Source organism: Pholis gunnellus (assembly GCF_910591455.1).
Source record: "Pholis gunnellus genome assembly, chromosome: 20".
Lineage (NCBI taxonomy): Eukaryota > Metazoa > Chordata > Actinopteri > Perciformes > Pholidae > Pholis > Pholis gunnellus.
In genome coordinates this window covers 12,761,805-12,781,224 of record NC_136547.1, presented here as the reverse complement: position 1 = coordinate 12,781,224, position 19,420 = coordinate 12,761,805, and the positions used below count along the sequence as shown (strand labels likewise).

General features: G+C 44.2%; 2 protein-coding genes across 5 annotated transcripts in view; one reads left to right on the top strand and one right to left on the bottom strand.

Moving 5' to 3' along the window:
* arfgef1 (ADP-ribosylation factor guanine nucleotide-exchange factor 1 (brefeldin A-inhibited)) overlaps positions 1-5,827 on the top strand; it is a 45,957-nt gene extending 40,130 nt beyond the window's left edge. For 2 of the 4 annotated variants that reach the window (XM_079181275.1, XM_079181273.1), the window contains 8 exons: positions 90-228; positions 501-573; positions 776-896; positions 1,025-1,164; positions 1,267-1,438; positions 1,577-1,715; positions 3,639-3,756; positions 4,427-5,827. In XM_079181275.1, coding sequence (XP_079037401.1) covers positions 90-228; positions 501-573; positions 776-896; positions 1,025-1,164; positions 1,267-1,438; positions 1,577-1,715; positions 3,639-3,756; positions 4,427-4,636 — 1,112 coding nt within the window. In that variant the 3' untranslated portion in view covers positions 4,637-5,827. Of the gene's footprint in view, positions 1-89; positions 229-500; positions 574-775; positions 936-1,024; positions 1,165-1,266; positions 1,439-1,576; positions 1,716-3,638; positions 3,757-4,426 lie in introns of all 4 variants that reach the window. The other 2 variants (XM_079181274.1, XM_079181272.1) reach the window with 1 other exon arrangement.
* Positions 5,828-6,276: 449 nt separating this feature from the next.
* cspp1a (centrosome and spindle pole associated protein 1a) lies at positions 6,277-19,005 on the bottom strand (the record flags this gene model as incomplete). Its single annotated transcript, XM_079181152.1, has 29 exons — positions 6,277-6,470; positions 6,833-6,992; positions 7,469-7,506; positions 7,763-7,826; positions 7,938-7,972; positions 8,049-8,186; positions 9,260-9,396; positions 10,289-10,415; positions 10,518-10,578; positions 10,673-10,771; positions 10,868-11,017; positions 11,134-11,277; positions 11,456-11,526; positions 11,683-11,829; positions 11,948-12,095; positions 12,603-12,771; positions 12,922-13,006; positions 13,648-13,772; positions 13,865-14,109; positions 14,394-14,451; positions 14,561-14,657; positions 14,798-14,883; positions 15,436-15,513; positions 15,631-15,847; positions 16,921-17,062; positions 17,208-17,309; positions 18,544-18,624; positions 18,736-18,821; positions 18,930-19,005. The coding sequence occupies 29 exons, from the start codon at positions 19,003-19,005 to the stop codon at positions 6,277-6,279; spliced, it is 3,360 nt and encodes a 1,119-aa protein (XP_079037278.1).
* Positions 19,006-19,420: the final 415 nt, after the last annotated feature.

Here is a 19,420-nt window from a genome sequence, read left to right as displayed (position 1 = left end):
TCATTTACCCTCCCCTTGTGTCTCCCTCCTCTCGGCCCAACCCTTCCTCCTCCTCCTCCTTCTCCTCCTCTTCATCTGTGTGTCTGTAGATAATGAGCAGCTCGCCCGTTCAGGCACCAACTGTCTAGAGAATGTTGTCATCCTGAATGGCGAGAAATACTCCCTGGAGACCTGGGACAAGACATGCAACTGCATGCTGGACATCTTTAAGACCACCATCCCACACGCGTAAGCTGCTCCGCTGAATACAAGAACGGCATCTCTTTGATGACATTTAGACGTAAATAAACCTGCAGTCTTAAATGCAGCAGTGACTCTCATTATAAACTGGGACATTAGTTGCTAAATGAAAGTGGAAATGCAAACCAAACTATTTATACAAAACAATTATTTAAATCAAACAATTATTGATTGTTGCATTTTCTAGATTGAAAGTTGATGGTTGTTTGTCATTCTGTCCCAAGAATGAATATGATTTAGTGGGTAAACTGTTTTTTCAGGCTGTTAACATGGAGACCAGCAGGAGCAGAGGGAGACCACTTGACAACACAGAGCCTGTCAGACAAACAGCTGGTAAGGAAAACAAGTAGTATTATGATTTGCATGTGAAATGAATCACCATTTGTCCATATTTTGTTTGGCTATATTTGTTCAGGTTTATTTCCATGTCTTTTGCATATCCAAGCAAGACCTTCCCCGTGTGTTTGTATAATTCAACTACTGTGTATACACACACGTGTAGACCTTGCAGTCACTCTGCCCGCTTTGCTCTCAGGACTCCGTTTCCCAGAAGTCGGTGGATATTCAGTCCCGCTGTGACGACCAGCACTCCATCAGCAGCACTGATAGGCTTGCCATGTCGAACCGTCGACAGAGTCAGTACAGCTCGGCCTCAGGTATGTGTGAGGACGGCTCCAGGAGCGGGACCCCGATAAGTAAGCCCGTCGCTTTGCTCAAGTGCTGACTGCTGGTGTGTTCGTCTGAGTAAATGTTCTGATTGAAGTCTCCCTCTTATGTTCCACAGAGATCCAGGAGCAGCGCTTATTCACAGCGTTGCTGATAAAGTGCGTCGTGCAGCTTGAGCTCATCCAGACTATCGATAACACCGTGTTTTTTCCGGCCACCAGTAGGAAAGAAGACGCCGAGAACTTTGCTGCTGCTCAGGTACAAACACTTGTTTCCCTGAGGGGTCGTAAGACTCTGTTTCTATATTTCAGTGTGTATGTGATTCAAAGACGATAATAAGCTGTCTTGCCTTTTGTGAAGCGGGATGCCTCGTATACAGCCGACGTCCCGGTGGAGACCCAGGACCAGGGCATGTACCGCTACCTGACCTCAGAACAGCTCTTTAAGCTGCTGGACTGCCTGCTGGAGTCGCACGGCTTCGCCAAGGCCTTCAACTCCAACAACGAGCAGCGCACCTTACTGTGGAAAGCAGGTGGGGCACGACATCACTGTGTCCATCACTGTGGCTCCTCGGGGCAGTTTGGGGATCATAATAACATTGATCATCATTATTTTTAAAATGGCTGTGACTGTAACTGTGAGCATCCGTGTGTGTGTGTGTGTGTTCAAGGTTTCAAAGGAAAGTCGAAGCCCAACCTGTTAAAGCAAGAGACCAGCAGCCTGGCGTGTGGCCTGCGCATCCTGTTTCGTATGTACACAGACGAGAGCCGCCAGGACGCCTGGGAGGAGGTCCAGAGACGACTGCTCAAGTAAGGAACAAAACGCGTGACACACTCATTGCCCACTGCAACACCGCCGTAACTGCTGAGCAATCAGTTGTAGGGGATGATAATGAGAATTGCACCGACTCGGTTACCTCCATTGGTATTTAACATGATGTCTTAAGTGGAGACAACACACTTCTCATATTGTTCTGACGCTCATCATTGCAGTTAACCCTGTGACAGCACCACAATCTGCCCACAGACAATGACTGTAGTGCTCGTGCATTTCTCAGGGGCCACCACATGCACCTTTTACAGGTTAAAGTACAGTTCGTTGTAATCTGTTGTTGTTGTGCTGCTTTTTCTCATCCCACTAATGATGCTGTCTGCACAGAGTACACTTGTCCTGCCAAACATGTGTTAAAGGACAGTTGTAGCAATACATTTATGTGAGCATGTGCTCTCAACTTGACAGAATTCAGAAACTAATTGGAGGTTTTGGCAATGGAAACATGATGAATGCTTTTGGAACGGCACATCTTTCTGCAAAAACGTGACTGGTTTAGTTATTCAATTCCGTGTGAGATAACTGATATGGGAATTAATGGTCTAATTATGTTTATGATTTCAAAAAGTTCAATCTGAGAGTAGATGATAGACTTGAATAGTATTGAGGGGGCAGTTAGTAGTTATTGAAAAACCATCACTCCTGCAGAATATATTGGCGCCATATCAGGGATGTTGTTGCAAATACATCTGTGAAATATTAATATCGACTCATCCGTTCGTTCCACCCCGGGTCTATGTGTGCGTCTGAGTATATGCATTATGTTTTCTGAGGACTATTTCATAGGTCAAAGCCCAACACGTCTCTCGCACATTCGCTATCACTCGCCCCGATGTGGGAATAAAGAAATCACACTTCTTCTTCTATCGGGCACAGACGTCAATAAGCCTCCTCAGAGGAAGGAGACATGAGAAGACACTGACCCTGAGAGGAGGGGGGGGGGGGGGGTTGTTTTGATGTCGCTATCTACAGTCGGTTACTCGTGGCAAAGGCACAGCGTGTGCACAGCTCGGCACTTCTCTGTAACGGATGCGGCGCGCTGTAAAGATCCAAAAGGAATCGGCGCGCACACTGATGTTTCATTGTTCAGTCGGCACTGCTGTCATCGCTGCGTCTTTATTCGGCGCCTCACAAACCGGCTTCACCCCCTTCCTCTCCCACGAATTGATGACGGTGTCGAGATAAAGCAGAATCATGGTCTGTCTCTCCTACTTGCATTCATTATTAGAGAGAAGATGAGAAAGAGGAGAGGAGGAGGTGGAGGAGGAGGAGGATGGATGGTGCCTTTTTATGTGCGAGTGGCTCAGAAATCCTAATTTGTGGAGACATTATGTGTCATCATGACTGTATTTTATGCTCATTCCCACTTTCTCAAACTCCCCTCATCCTGTCATCCAGAAGCAACACAGTTTGACATTTATTCTTTAATTACACTCGCGCACGCACACACACACACAGACAGATGCTTGTTTACCAGAGGCCATGTACAGCACACATGCAAGTTTGATTAGTGCAGGGTGCAAAGCAGATTTGGGAGGTGATTAGGTTACAGAGATTGAAGATTGCAAGAGAGCTGTGAGTGTCGGAAGAGGGCTGCAGGGTTGAAGGAGAAAGGTCAGAGGTTGCGTCACTCAAGCTTAAACTGTGAAGAAAAAGTGCCTAATTGTTTTCATAACAGCCTCAGTCAGTGGCTTTAGTTAGCAGTTAACAAGAATCTTCATCGTGTCCATGCTGGCACCTTCTAATGTGATAAGCAAGGCAGAGAAGCAGATGCTTTCATGCTAAAATAAGTTACAGAGCAACACGGCGCCTTCCTTTTTTGTGTTTGATGTTCTCCCAGAGTGATGCTGAACATTTCTGGAATGTTTCTCCCTGTGTGTGTGTGTGTCTGTGTGATGTAGCGTGTGCAGTGAGGCTGTAGCATACTTCTTGGCTCTGACCTCAGAAAGCCACAGAGAGGCCTGGACCAACCTGCTGCTGCTCTTCCTCACCAAGGTGCTAAAGATCAGTGATGAAAGGGTAAGGGAGCCGAAAAAACGCTCGATGACGCCTTTCCTGACTCATGCGAGATCATTTACAACTAGGTCTGATTTCCAGAAATAACAGATGGGGCAGTTAGTCCTCAGTTTTGACACTTTTAACATCAGTGTAACGAAATACGAGGTATGTTCAAGTCATCATCCACTTTTAAAGCTTGTTGCATTTGTAACGTGTTTGCAGTTGTGCACTGATTCAACTTTGTGGTTTACCGTCGCTGTGTTTGTGGTGTCCTGTTATACTATTTTAAGTGATGCCTGACAGACGTACTGACCTACTAAACAGGAGAAAAAAAGCTTTTTTGGTGACTATGGTATGAATGTAGATTAAAAATGAATTGGGAGTCTATATGCCAATCACAATAAGGGCGTAGATGGAATAGAGTGCAGCAGAGCACAAGCAAAACTGATTGCATTGCAAAATAGTACATTGCGACTATTTCAATATTTAGATTTAGATTCATAAAACTGACGCAATGCCAAAATGTACAAGTGTATTTCCACCATTTAACCCAACATTGAATCGTATGTTTATTCTGCAAACGATGCTATTTGTCACCTACAGCCATTTTGTACCAAATAACCAGCATATAAATATTGTAGCACCAAGACACGGGTGTCTTTGTCTCACTCTCTCCGTCTCGTCCCCACAGTTCAAGGTGCATGCGTCCAGATACTACCCTCTCCTGTGTGAGATCATGCAGTTCGACCTGATCCCCGAGCTGCGGGCCGTCCTAAGAAAGTTCTACCTGCGCATCGGCCTCGTGTTTCACATCGCGCAGCTGCCTGAGCCCGAACCAGAACCTCAGCCGCCGCACGTTGAGCAGGAGGCGGACACAGAGGTCGGGGAGGAGGCCCAGTGACGCTGCAACCGCCACGACCGGCCTCAAACACAGAGCCCCCCCCCACTGAGGCCTCCGCCTCAGATCTGTGCGACTGCGCTGTGGCTCCGTGTCACCTCAGGACCCTCCGCAGGGTTTACGCCTGACTTAAACAGCTGATGATCAGTCGGCTATCTGCTACCACCCACCCGCACCCTTAACCCTGTCACCACACACCCACACAGACACGCCTATTCACACAAACAGCCCCGACAGAGTACTTGATACCACGGTGAAAACGGTGATGTCTCGTACAAGGTGTAGCGATGCCTCCGCTGGATACAACTACTGATTAACAACTGACAGTTATCCATATCTCTGATCTGCTCAGAAGGAATATATTTCAAAAGATGTGTGCTTCTTACTGTATATTTAAAAAGTAAAGAATGAATGGATTCAACAACATGCAACAGGACATATTTAGTAACTATGAAATGTGACATTTGTCACACATTGATAGTGATGACCTTTCTGTCTGCACATGGCTAACATTAGCATTGGTAGCCTCTTGGATGAAACTAGTTGTACAGATCTGCCGCTGTGTAATATAATCTTATAACACTAGATTTCATTTATTTTTCTTTAATTTTTTTTTTTTTTTTCCCTCCTCTGGATTTGCTGCACTTGATCTCTTTTTTGAATGCACAGGAGATTTTACTTTTGTGATAATTTATTTGACTGTACCGTCTCCCGCAGATTGTCCTATACCGTACGATTTGTAATTGAACATGAACGTGGAAAGTGAAGGGTTAAATTATTCCATTTTATATGTTCTTAGGTTTTTATCGGAGATGGATGATAACCGGGCTTCTGAAACTGGAAGATAAGAGAGCAACCTGATGCTAGCTGCTTTTGAGTCACTAGTCTGTTTTCATGTTTGAGTTTAGTTTTCACTCATGTGTACAAAATCAAAAGTTAATAATATATTTAATGGTTTGTTTGTTTTTTTCTTTGGTTTGCGGGAAAGGTATATGTATAGAGAAAATGACAAATGTTAGCTGTGCTTTAAGTATGAATGGGATGCATTCCTGCTCATGGATGTAGAAAACAAAATGTATATGATACAGCAATGTAAAGTTTTCTATGTTGCAAAAAAGATTATGTACAACTTTCTGTACAATACATCATCTGGCATTCTAATCAGGTTCTAGGTCAATAAAGTTTTTGAACTTGGTTGATTTGAAACGCTGAATCACTGACTCCTAAATGACAGAACTGCAAGCTGTTTATTTTTCTCCTTTATTGATCAGCCAGGGCCACATTAATACATTTTATTATAAAATAAACCATCATATTTCTAACAAAAATAACTACATTAACACATACATATGTTTATGGTGTATTCACAGATATTTACCTTCCAAAACTTCCATGGACTAAATCTGTTGCAGGTTAAAAAGTGTTTTTTTTGGTGTCTGGTAACTGACATTAATATGTTTACAGGCAGACTCTTGAACAAGCTTTTCGAAGCTGTGTAATGCAACAAACACCCACAAATAACATGTTGGTCAGCAGAAAGTGATTCCAGCATCACACAGCAACAAAGCTCATTCTCAGGAGAGCCATCCAAGGAAAGGGAGAGGGGAGCTCCCCTCACTCGTTTGGAGACCAGCTAATAGGAGCTATGAGACGCGGTGTGTCAGCCAGGGTGGAGCGTCCATCCCGCCGTTTGGTCTCTCCATACAGCCGGAGCGTTCCACAGTATCCGACGTGCCGGGCCGCAGCCAGGCCTCTGTGGCAACAGTCTCCATTGAGACGCGCCTCTCCAGGGCCGAACGTAGAGACAAGACATCCACTTCATCACCAGGCGGCCCCTCTGGAGACGACATAGGAGTACGTTATCCATCACACATTGCTTTAGGCAATCAGGAAATAAAGGATGCCTACAATTTAGCAATTGCAGAATCCTGTCTCATTTTGGTTGAATAAATGAAAAGGCAAAGCACGTGTGTCAGAAATCTGGCAAAAAAAACAGCTTAAATATAAATGACACGCTCTTTATTTAATCTGTTACTCTACCAGGGAGGGATGTGTAAGATGAGACACAGAGAGATATTATGGGCATCGCTGCTCAAGTCTTTCTGTGGACCGAAACTTTTTCACGCACCCACTTGCCAGACTTGTTCTGCTTTTGTTATATTCGCATCCGTATATAAATATTAGGGTATTTCCTCTCACCTGATCTGCCGTCATGATCGCCAGTGTTTTGTCTCCTGACGCGGTGCTGGTTGTGAGCACTGCTTTTGGATTCAAAGTGCAAACTAGACACTGACTGCAAAGACTGATGAGCATCTGGCTGGTTGTTGCGTTCCCCCTGATCTATAGACACAGCCCCCTCCTGCACAAACGAGACCCGAGGGAAGAGAATGACTACAATTCTCATCAATTTAACGTTGTAAAATTTGAAAACTACTGGGTCTCTAGTAATACCGAAGCAAACAAAAGAATTGATTTACTGCTCAGCGCCATACATCATGGTCATGTCTCCTGCGTGAGGTCGTTCTCTCGTGGCGCTCTGCTGAGGGCTGACGGTGTCTCTGTTGAGGAACCTGCCCTTCACGTGCTTCGCCACTGTAAACATCTGACAAAGCCATTCATCTTTACACACAAACCTCTTCTTGCAGAGATTAAAGTCCTAAAAGTTCACTCAGTTCAAATATGTGTAACATGAAAAGAAAACGTTTTCCTGCAAAGGGGTTCGGAATGGAAAAGGGTAAGTATTCTAAAAGCCTCTCTTCCCGCACCAGAGTTTTGAAACAATGTCTCCACTGCCCCCGTTCCCAAATGGCTGGCACTGTGCTATCTCCACCCTACAGCTGGCATGTGCCCCTTGCACCCAGCGTTGGCACCAGCTGCAACACAGAGACATGAGCTGGCATGGGCCACAATTAGCCTGGCACGGAGACACAGAGCTGAATTATCCTGGCGCAGAGGCTGTTGTAGTGTGGTATTGTGAGGGCGTATGAAGCCGACTTCCTCAGAAAAAGGAAAGAATCCAAAAGCATATTGTGTCCCCCACTGATGTAAACACTTTCTTCATACTTGAAAGAAGAAGAAAAAGGGAACAGAGACCGTCTTAGCAAACAGACTCTATTCAGTCAGGCTTACCAATAAAAGCAATCTCAGACGGCAATATGGAGTCTTTCTGGGTGTAGCGTCCAGGTTTGTTCCTCTGAGAGAATAAATAAACACAGGCAGGCACCAATTAACTTAAAAACATGCGAGATGTACTCGACTAGCCTGTCACAATAAAATCCACATTAGTTATGTGATGAACACTCACAGTACGACAGTGGCTCAGTTGCTGTTCCAAAACGCCTGCAGGGAAACACAGAACAATGAGTTAAAGAGCACAACAGGAGACATTTGAGTGTGTGTGTGTCTGCCCACTGACCGTGCTCCTCCTCTCTCTTCATCAGCCTGATTCTGCGTTGTTGTTCACGAAGAAGTGCCTGCTGTTGGATGTCCAGACTTTGGTCGTCAGTCGGAGGGCCGGGGTACATGTGACGGACCTCTTCACGGGATGCCGTGTCTGACAAATGATGGATAGGTATTGTCCCATGAGGTATTTGTCCTACAGTAGCAATCAAGTGGCGTTCGTCGACTGATGCGGCAATAACAGTCGCATTAGCACAGAAATAAATGAGAAAGATAAGGTCAGGAGGCACAGACTAGAGGAAGACAATAGAAGATAAACTAACAATTTTCCCTTCATTACAGTCCTCCTCTTCCTCCACTCTCTGAAACAGCAACTTGGCTGTGACTCAGCAGATCCACCGGCTGGATACATCCTTCTCACTTAAGCACATCCTATCAAGGTTTGACTGTACCGAATGGATCCGATGCAGCTTTCAGATGTAAGGTTGGCATAAATTCATCATTTATATCTAGAAGTTTGACAAGTGATTTGGTCAATTCGTCACAGACGAGCATTTCTTCCTATTTTTGTTTTGTTTTACAAGCTGGAGCTCTGAGTGTCTTTCAGACTCCTTCATTAACTCGGTCTGGGAACCAATCCAAAGCCATTTCCTTGGTCCCTTGCATTACATTCTCTGGGTATATACCGCCAAACTGCCTGTCACTGATGGACGCCTCCCATGACCTCATGAGATTAAAGTTTCGGTGTGGCTAGGGGGAGACAGAGGACTAATGAAGCTCTGTGAAGTCTAAACCATCTGGCAATGCCCAGCTGGTTTAGGACCGCAGTGTTCTTCGACTCTTGTCCTGACATCAACGCCATGACCAAGGCAATTAGAGGAGGGATTTTTTAATCACTTACTTAAAGTTAGAAAAACGTGTTTTTTTCATTTTACAGAGGGAAAGTAAGCAGAGTCCAACTGGTTTAAATTCAATGAGATAAACTGATTTGTCTTCAGAGGATCATATTCAGTTCATCACTATTAACTGAATGCTCGGAGAAGCAATATTTAAATTTCACAAACCAGTAACCACTTTGAAAAGGCTGACTGCAGTTTCATATAGAAGGCGCAGTTGAGGCAAACAGATCGCACAGAAAACTGAGTGACCTAAGGGTGATCGGATTAGTAAGGACAAATGTTGCTTCTTAATATAAAACCAGTGTTCAATCAGTCAACGTGTCATTACCTCTGCATTTAAGCTGGTTGAACTCCCTGATATTTTGCATATTAACACCTGCAGCACCAGAGAAGGGACTCCTGGTTGACGGCTGGACAGCTTGCTTGTGCATTGATTCAAAGGTCCCTCTGGGTCGTCCTCTGGGTCTGAGCAAAGGAGGAAAAGCTGAAAATGTACCAATAATGCACCTTCCCGAATGCTTTTCAGTTGTGCACAATGACTACAGCATTGAATACACTTGATACACTGGCCCTCGTAAGTTAGGCCAGATTCAAAAAGAGTTAAGTGAGTATTGTTTTTAAAAAAGTAAGGACGCAACAAATGCTTTTAGGAGGCCTAAAGAATGACTTTCTGTGTAAGCAGTTTCTATTGGAACCAAAGACAAGCTGTGACACTGGCACAAGTTCAAAAGAGTTTCTCTGATGATTTGCAGTAATAATTTGAATACAAGCAGATACTTTACAAGTAGCTTGTAGTACAGTCCTGCCTGTTTTGGGGGTGGAACTTCCACACACACTATGTCACGTGACTTTTTCAAGGTGGATGGTGAGAGGTAATAAGCGGCCACGTGTGCTGCTGAAGTGTCGTTCAGCAACATTCTCAATCCCTACCGAATCCTGCACTGCAGGTGACCCTGCTGATTTGCAAGGTAAAGACGGATGAAAAGAACATTTCCACTTGGGATCAAACTGTTACATTAGTGCAGTAATGAGTCCCTGAAACAAATCTGGATGGAGATTAGAAGATAGCCAATTTGACCTGGGTCACTTTCATTAACTCAGAACATGAGAGAGCCTACTTAAATACAAATAGCAAATTAAGCCATTTAACAAGTCTGAATTAGCATTGTGTCTTAACCTTAATGTGACTGAGGGTGTTTTAGGTCAAATTGGACCCGAAGGGGTAGAGCACGTCTCATAGGTTTCTCTAAATGGCTCATTTTCTAGCCAGGAAGAAAGTAATAAAATCCTATTAGTTCTGGGCAAGGTACACCGACGCAAATGACCCTTGCTGTTCAGGGGAGTCTGACTGTAATACCTGTTGGAGGGAGTGTCGGGACTCTCCTGACGATCTGTCTGGCCTAGTTGAACCTCCAGTTGTCTCTGCTCATTTCTCAAATACTTACGGAGGGCTGACAGCTCTCTGATCACTTCCCGCTGACCGTCTGAAACGACCAGAGGGAGAGAGGCGAGACAATGAAATGATTAAAGTGGCAATTTCTGATTTACAAGCAGGTAGACATTTGATGGGGGGTGGTGAGGCTTACCTTGTGGCGGGGAGATTTTCTCAGGGACTGGTCGGTAATGTGGCGCTGACACAGAGCGCTCCTGTTGTGGAAATTGTGGGCATTTTGACATTTTAGATTTACATCAAAAGAGTCTAGACTTGAAAATATGTGCATCCGTTCACTGCGTGACTTACAGTCCTATCGGTGAGTTGGCTCTCAACAGACGACGGTCTGGAGGCCACAAGGTTTGTCTGCTTCCTCTGCAAGGTTGGGATGGGAGGAGATGGCTCTCTCTGCTAATTTACGAGCAGAGTCACATGACTTGACGGAGGTGTTAATAAATGAAACTGAAAGCTACAATCGCCAATGTCTTTTCAGGCTTACTGTACCTCGTAACTCAACTGCGCCTTTTTCTCCTCTCTGTCCCTGGCACTCTCGGGTACCTTCTTCTCGGTCTCTTCTTCCTGTTTCACCCTCTTTTCCTCCTCCTGGTGTTGTCTTTTCGGTTCTTGGATCCAATCTGCTTTTTTCCGCTTATTCTGCAGAGAGTAAAGACAATTGTTTCTCAATGGCAAGCCCAGTGTGAGGAGACCCCTTAACTGGCAGGAAGGGGGAATAAAAGATGTGCTCTTCATCAAAGAGATGAACTCCTCACATTAATCATCTTTTGCTTTCTTTGCTCCTCTTCATGGTCTTGCTGTATGCGAGCCCTTTGGTCCGCCAGCCTCTTCTCTTCTTTCTCCTCCTCAATCCTCAATCGTTCTTTCTCCTCTGTCTGCTTTTGCTTGTTGTCCTCTATCTGTTGGTAACGACAAGTTATATGCGTAGTTACTAACAACTTCTTCAAAGGGCTCAAAACCACTGAAGTATTTGGAAAACAATAGAAAATTCTGACTTCATTAAAAAAGTAGAAGAGACACCCGAGCAGCATCCAAGCAGTTACCCGCGTAGACTGAAGGTTGTGGCCCAGGACCTACCTGCTGTTTCAGGTCTTCTTTGTATCTGTCCTGCATGTGGAGCTGCTGTGGACTTGGCTTGTCTTTGAAACCTGCAATGACAAGGGAGCTAGACAGTAATCCAGCTATAATAAAGACCAATGTGTGCAGGTGCACACACACATGCTCAGTGCACCCGAAATACACTGGATGACAGGAGCCAGTTTGCCACAATTTTGGCACAGCGACTCAGAGAAAGTGAACACTACCTGATCGTCGATTGGAAAGGGGATCCCTTCCTTCATCTACAGGAGTGTTTCCATTAGACATCACAAAGCTTTGTGTCTGTCCACTTTTCCTGGGCACAGGATTCCGACATGACTCCTCGTTGTTCCTGTGCATTTGTTTCAAGTCACCTGAGGGCATGGAAACATTTACACGTACCTAAAACAAGCTGTATTACTATTTATTTATTCCATATATTATCTCAAGTTTAGTAGAGCTCATTAAAAGAGAACGTGAAACCCAACTTACTAACAAGGTTGCCTTTTTCGTCTTTAATTGAAGCACCTCCTCCACTTCTCCCCCAGGGGTTGTACGCCATCATCTCGGCCTCTATCTTAGCATCAAAGCGCTCCTTCTCTTCTTTCGCTCTTCTTTTACGCTCCTCTCTTTCTATGATCTGGACACAAGGCAGGCAAGATGCTTCAAAAGTTGATTCACTTTGTCTTATAGTCTAGCTACAACACAAATCTTTGCCCATGGGAAAATGCTAACTGCACCGTGGTCTGGTCTAACTGTCAAAATATCTGGTCTGTCCCTAAAATGAGTCAATGCCTGGGTTTCCTCTGGTGTCAGCATGGAGGAGGCAGCCTGTTACAGCAATCACTAGCATGTCAGCGTGACAGTAAGCATGTCAGACAGCGGGCTGCTCCTTCAACTCTGATTGAGTTAGCCAAACCCAAAGAAACATCTAGCTACCAGCTAACAGAGCTGGAAGGTGGGAGAGAAAAAAAGACACTGCCCCAAGTACTCCTTGGTTCCAAACTGTCATCCCTGATTTGTGAAGTTAGTTACTATATATGAAATATATGAAAGCATGGGGTAGCAGCCAGGTGTTGTAAACATTCGGGGCTCACTGCTCCACCCTTGGCAAATCAGATGATCTCTTGTAGATCTGATGTCGTACCTGCTGTCTGAGTGCTTCCTGGTGGCTTAGTGCCTTCTCCCTCCTCTGCTTGGACTGGTCTGCAGAAAGCGCTCCGCCATCCAGGGGTGACGCACTGTGCTGCTCAGTTGCTCTCGGAGCCGACAGTGAGGGGGCAGACACACAGTTATTTTGCATTGAGGGCCCTCTTCTGGAAGAAAAACAAAAAGTCTCCATAACCATCTACTCACACTCTGCAAATTGATTTTCAGTTTTCACAAATTTTGAAATTGTTTTGAATTGTGTACATTGAATTCATCATCTGGATAAATAAACCACTCTAGCAAAAATGTACACTGACTCGGTGTGGCCATTAGGTCTGAAAGTAGGGGGTCTTTGAGGAGGACTGTGGTTCCCAGACTGATGCATCCCTCCAGGCAGACCATCTGATAAAGAAAATGCCAAAATACAAGATGATGAATACAAACAGTGATCTGCTGCCACAGTCTGACAGATTTGTGTTCCAACATTACAATATTTGTGAGCTCAGACCTGGGTCAGAATTTGGCTACAAACTTCAAATGGAAAGAAAATAAATGTAACCAAACACACCCGCTGGATGAAGTGAGATCCATCTGGATCTGCTGAACTCATATCCAATAAACTGTATGTCCCCTTAGCAATAAAATCAGTTCTGCTGTAAAATGAGATTTATGAATTGCTATGCCAAGTCCTCCTGGCCATTGATATGGCGATAAAGTGGCTCCATGATAAATGGCAATAGCTCTCTACTGTGAGGTCGGGGAGTTTATTTAAGCCGATGTGAATCTCTCCCACCTAAGGTCAAACAGATACCGCAAGTTACTTTACGACTCTGAAGACGCTAGAAACAGAAATGACTGTGGACCATCCTAAAACTTTACATTACTGCTGACCTTTTCCCAAAGCATCTTGCATTGTTTTACCTCCAAGAAGCCACTGCTTTCCATTCATTTCAATACAATATGAAAATCAACTTGCAGCGAATTGAACCTTAAGATGCAATAACCAAAAATAAAATTAAAATAACATGGTTAAAATACTGTACTGGGATTGTAAGGAAGATTAAGATCTAATGGATTCCTGGTCCCATAGTAGTAGTAAGCAGCATCATATGGAGTCTTGTAGTTATGAGCTACAGCGGGAGGAACAGGAGGAGGAACACCAGCAACCCTGAAAAAATGTAATCACATACACTGCAGTGAATTGACAGCAGAGTTGTTAATATCATTCGTGTATGGCAACACAAAGCAACAGTGCGCTACCTTGGGTTGGCCACTTCTCCTAGCTTGTTTGAGAAGTTCCTGTGGTAGTCCTCGTCAAAATAGTCCAGCGAGGGGACACCTTGTGCTGCTCTAGTTCCGGATCCAGGCGCTGTCTTCTCTGCCAGCTGACTGAGAGCTGTACTGTGGTCCACATGAGACTTTCCTGGGGGGGCTCTCTGTTCCGTGTCCTCTTGTGAGACATCTCGTCTCCGATTTATAGACCCAAACTGCTTAAATCTGTCCGGCTGGAAGAGGTGCATTGTGTAAAAGAGATCCATCAGAGGAAATGAGGCAACAAATATTGAGAAAACTTCAATTAAACATCAAAAATAATATAATCATCATCCATCATGGTGATAAATAGGTTGTGTCATGTGAGATGTGTTTATTGTGCTGTTGAGGCATTTCTACTATATTTACTTAACTATATACCATCCAGATACAGGGCCGATACATCTGCTGGGTTAAAGTAAGATCTAGACATTCATATCATGGAATATGTCTCTAAAAACTTGTTTGTTCGTTCTACCTGTTTCCCAGGGTCTGTGGCTCCAGTGGTGGCAACCCTCAGCTCAAGTTCCTTCTCCCTGAAGACAACATGTACAAATCCACCCATCCTTTGTGCTTTGTTGACTCACAAGGATGTGTCAGCTGAAACAGTTTGAGAAAATGATGATTTAGTGGATCAAAACTCACCTGATCTTGTTTCTCTGCTTTTCAGCAATTTGTTTCAGCAGCTCTTGCTTGTACTGTTCTTTCCTCATCTGAGAGGCTGTCTGATCTTCCACTGCTCCTGCGTGACAACAGAGAGCCATCAACAAACAAGTGCTGTCACCTATGAGGCTGAGAAAGTATTTCAAGTGACAAAATCCATCAATAATCCCACAAGTCAATATGTGTCCGAAAGCACCATGCAATAAGAATGGTATTTACCAATCATTAGTCCCGTAGCAAACTCGGCTATATCCTTGCTGGTAGCAGGTCTGGATCTTGCAGCCGTCCTCATGCTGTCTGGCAGACTATTAAACACAGATACACAGACAAACACTTCACAAGAGTCATCCAATTACTGACAGTATATAAGGGTAACTGCACAGCGATCAGTTCCCGTCTGAGTCACATCCAGCTACCATTTTACATCATACTACGCTTCTTAGTTTGCCTGCAGAGCTTTCTGGTCTCAGAGACAGGGGGGGGGGGGTGAAGCCTCATCCTCCAATCAATCCAGCTACTCTCGTATAGCTGGGGTGAGTAATTGTTTGCCTGGAGCTGGGCCAAGGCTCACCCTCCATCACCGTTCGACACAGTAGCAGCTTACTGAGAGGGGCTAAACTTAATTGCATAACAGTGAACAATGAAAGGCGACGGCATGCACGAGAAGTGCTGGAAAGCAATAACTTTAGTATAGCACAGCAATGAGCTACACCGGTCTGGTGTTACAGTTACCTTGTGTCGGCTCATTCAATCAGAGAAAATGTAAGTGACTTTGTATGAGGATGTTATTGGATTCCACATACAAACCTCATTGCTGCAGTCCACCAGAACAGTACATAGAAATGAATGTTGCTTACTCTGACTTCAAAACCCATTGATTGTTGCTCTGATCATGAACACCAGGGGCCTCCATCTTCTTTATGCCCCGAGGAGCTCTGCCATAGAGACAAACATGTGAAGGGATATTACATCATCATATCTACTCTTCTGTCTATGGTATGTATGTAACAGACGAAAATAGCTCAAGATTGTACTACAGAAACAAGCTACACCTGTTAGCTCTGCTTTCTCTGGTTCTCCTCTCCTCTTTGTACTCTGGCTCTGGAGTGTGTCTGTCTTGTCGCCTCCTGTGTCTGAACTCCAACTCTTCCTCGTTGTCTGTGATTGGCTCCTCCTCAGAGCTATAAGGCTCTTTCGGTCGACGAAGTTGCCAACGCCTTTGTCTCCGATGGCCTGGACCCCAAGTCCCGGTGCTTTTCCCATTATCTTCTGCTTCAGTCAGACAGGCAGCATCTCTCCTGGATGCACGGCGCTCCCTGGGAGGAGGGTGTGTGTTTCTGCACGGACAAAATCAGACATTCCACAAGGGCCCTCCAATTTCTGACAGTGTTTAAGGGTAAGAACACAACAATCAGTTCCCGTCTGAGTCACACCCAGCTTCCATTTTACATCATACGCTGCCTCATAGTTTGCCTGCAGAGCTTTTGGTCTCAGAGACAGGGCGGGGGGGGTGAAGCCTGATTGTCCAATCAATCCAGCTACTCTGGTAGAGCTGGGGTGAGTAATTGTTTGCCTGGAGCTGGGCCAAGGCTCACCCACCATCACCGTTCCACACGTTAACAGCTTACTGAGTGTGGCTCAACTTAATGGCATAAACGGCAACGATAAAAGGCAACGGCATGCACGAGAAGTGCTGGAAAGCAATAACTGAATATAGCAGAAATGATCTATACCGATCTTGTGTTGCAATTACCCTGTGTTAGCTCATTAAATCAGATTATTGTAATGATTGAGAAAATGTATGTGACTTTCCAAGAGGATGTTATTGGCTGTCAAGCTCCGCATGTGAATACTTCTGCTATCTACGATGATTCTGTTACAGCATTACAAACCTCATTGCTGCAGTCCACCAGAACAGTACATATAAATTCATCTCGCTTACTCTGACTCCCAACCCCTTTCATTGTTGTTCTGGTCACGAACACTAGGGGCCTCCATCTTCTTTATGCCCCGAGGAGCTCTGCCATAGAGACAAACAAGTGAACAGATATTACATCATCATATCTACTCTTCTGTCTATGGTATGTATGTAACAGACGAAAATAGCTCAAGATTGTACTACAGAAACAAGCTACACCTGTTAGCTCTGCTTTCTCTGGTTCTCCTCTCCTCTTTGTACTCTGGCTCTGGAGTGTGTCTGTCTTGTCGCCTCCTGTGTCTGAACTCCAACTCTTCCTCTTTGTCTGTGATTGGCTCCTCCTCAGAGTTATAAGGCTTGTTTGGTCTTTGGATATGCCAACGCCTTCGTCTCTGATGTCCCCAAGTCCCGGTGCTTTTTCCATTATCTTCTGCCTCAGTCAGAGAGGCAGCATCTCTCCTGGATGCAGGGCGCTCCCTGGGAGGAGGGTGTGGGTTTGTATGGATGTTGAGGATGGGCAGAGGAGAAGCTGGGGAAGAACTGTGCACAGCATCTGAAGCTCGAACCTGTCCGGGCTGAAAAAACAATGGAATATGAGAAGCATTTATTTTATACATTGCAAAAATCTTCTTCTACAAACCATGTATTTTGTTTAAGAGAAAGCAGAATTGAATAACTTTCAATGTATGTATTTATTATTATTCACATTACCTTTGAAGTGACAGGAGGTGTTCCCCTCTTAAACCTTTCGAGTTGAGCTTTTTCTTGTAGGAAGAGGTTGTATTCTTTTTTTCTCTCCTCTCGTAGTTTTTCCTGTGAGAAACAAAGTCATGTGCCTGAAGCAGCCATCGCATTCAGACAGGGCACCAGCCACATATTTTCAACGCTGTGTTTGAATCTGACTTATTAATAGCAATATCATGAGTAAGCCCCTCCCTTTTTTCTAGTTTCATTCATTCATTTCTCTGTTGATGTACCATCAATATACAGTCACTCATCTTTTGAATATAAGACACCTCACTGTACCTTTCCTATATCACAGTCACCTCTCAGTTTAACGTAACAGCTTAAAGGCAACAGGATTTCTTCTGACTTAATAAAGACATTCAATTGACGCTTTGTCCAGGTTTCAAGTTCAGTTTCTCGCAAAAAAGGCCGGGGATCGACCCACAAACCCTACATGTAATGGCTTATACAGGGTTTGTCCCCTGATGTGACGTCCTAGCACTGTCTTGGAGGCTGTCCGAGCCAACATCAGCAGTCAATAGGCTGACAAGGCAGGGTCGTCAGCTTGATTAAGCTCACCTGGGTCTTCCAGGCTATAAAAGCTGGTCCACATACTTATTGTCTCTCTCCCTTGCTACAGCAGACATCCACCATGCATGATTGTTGTTTGGTTTTGCACCTTTAACACCTTCACAGTACACTTGACACACATGCATGGACTTCTTTCATTTGCCTACATCTACACACTCCAGTGTTCAGTTGAGTAAACCTTAGTTTAACAAATTAAGTTTGGTTTCAAGTATAACCTTGCGTGGACTCCCTTTTTGTCACATTCCCTGAGCCAGTTTGTGAACTAGTTGTATCATAGATACAATGTCGCATTATGTATCACGCTAATGTTAATGAGTAAAGCTGGTCCCTCTTCATCACTGCATTATCGGGGACTTACCTAAAGCATTTCACGATACTGTAAATTGTTCATAAATGTAACGATCCAGGTGAGACCTAAACTTACGATCCTCAGCTCCGGAGGCTGATGCCTTATACATGAGGCCACTCTGCATAAGCTTTAACAGGTCAGCAAGCAATTACACAAGTAATCAAAAGCAATTGCCATGAGACACAAAGCACTGTACAATGAACAATTCACTGCACTGCAGTATAATTATATTTGTGTTGTTGTGAGCAATTTATGTCATGCCAATGAGTAAAGTACCACTATGATGATCATAGAGAGTTACCTGTTTCCTGCTATGGAAATGTATATACACGCAAAAATGTTTTCTCATTAAAGTACCCACCCAGGCACACAGAAACACACCTGAACCGATATCTTCTCATCAATAGGTAAGGAGAGACCCTGGGGTTGTGTTGAAGGTTCACCAGTTTTCAGATCCTTTACCTGGAGGAAGAACATGAAAACATAGGACAGGGTGGTTACTCAGAAAAATGCAACAGAGAGGCCACATAGTGAAATATGTCTTTTCACTATGAAATGATTCCATCATCAGACCTTGGCAGCATGATGTTTGTAGTCCAGTTGAAGCTCCTGCTGAAGTTTCTTCTTCTTCTTTTCATAGTCATTTCCCAGCAGCAAACCTAAACATAAACCTGAAAAGTATCAAATAAACAACACATAAAGTGTGTGACATTAAAACATATCCTTAAGGAGTGTAATCTGCTCAGTATCAGAGACTTGCACAATACCTTTGTCTGGATTTGGGGATATTCTGTGTGCTGCTGATGCTGGAGGCATATCCACACCTTGTTGGTTGATTTGCATGTATCACACTTGAGTGATCGCTAGCTAACGTTATATCTTTGGGTGAATCCTCTTCATGCTGCTCGAAAAACGTCCCATCTTTCGTCCATTTATTAACGTTACATCAACTACAATACTCCGCACAAGTCATACATAATACTATTACATACAAGTATTTTTCATATTCATATCATTTGCCTTCACAGACCGAGAAGGGACAAATGCTCTCTTGTCTCGCCTGTCAACAAGGCGCAAAGTATCATATTGTTGCTATAGGCAACCATGATGCACACGGTTCTCCTAGAAGAGGCTAATTGACCTAGCTAACACGAAATGCCATAGAAAACATACATATAACCCATCAAATGCTATCAATTCTTTATTTTCTAGTATTGGCTTTTGGTGTCATTGGCTTCTTTGGTATTTGACGTCGGTT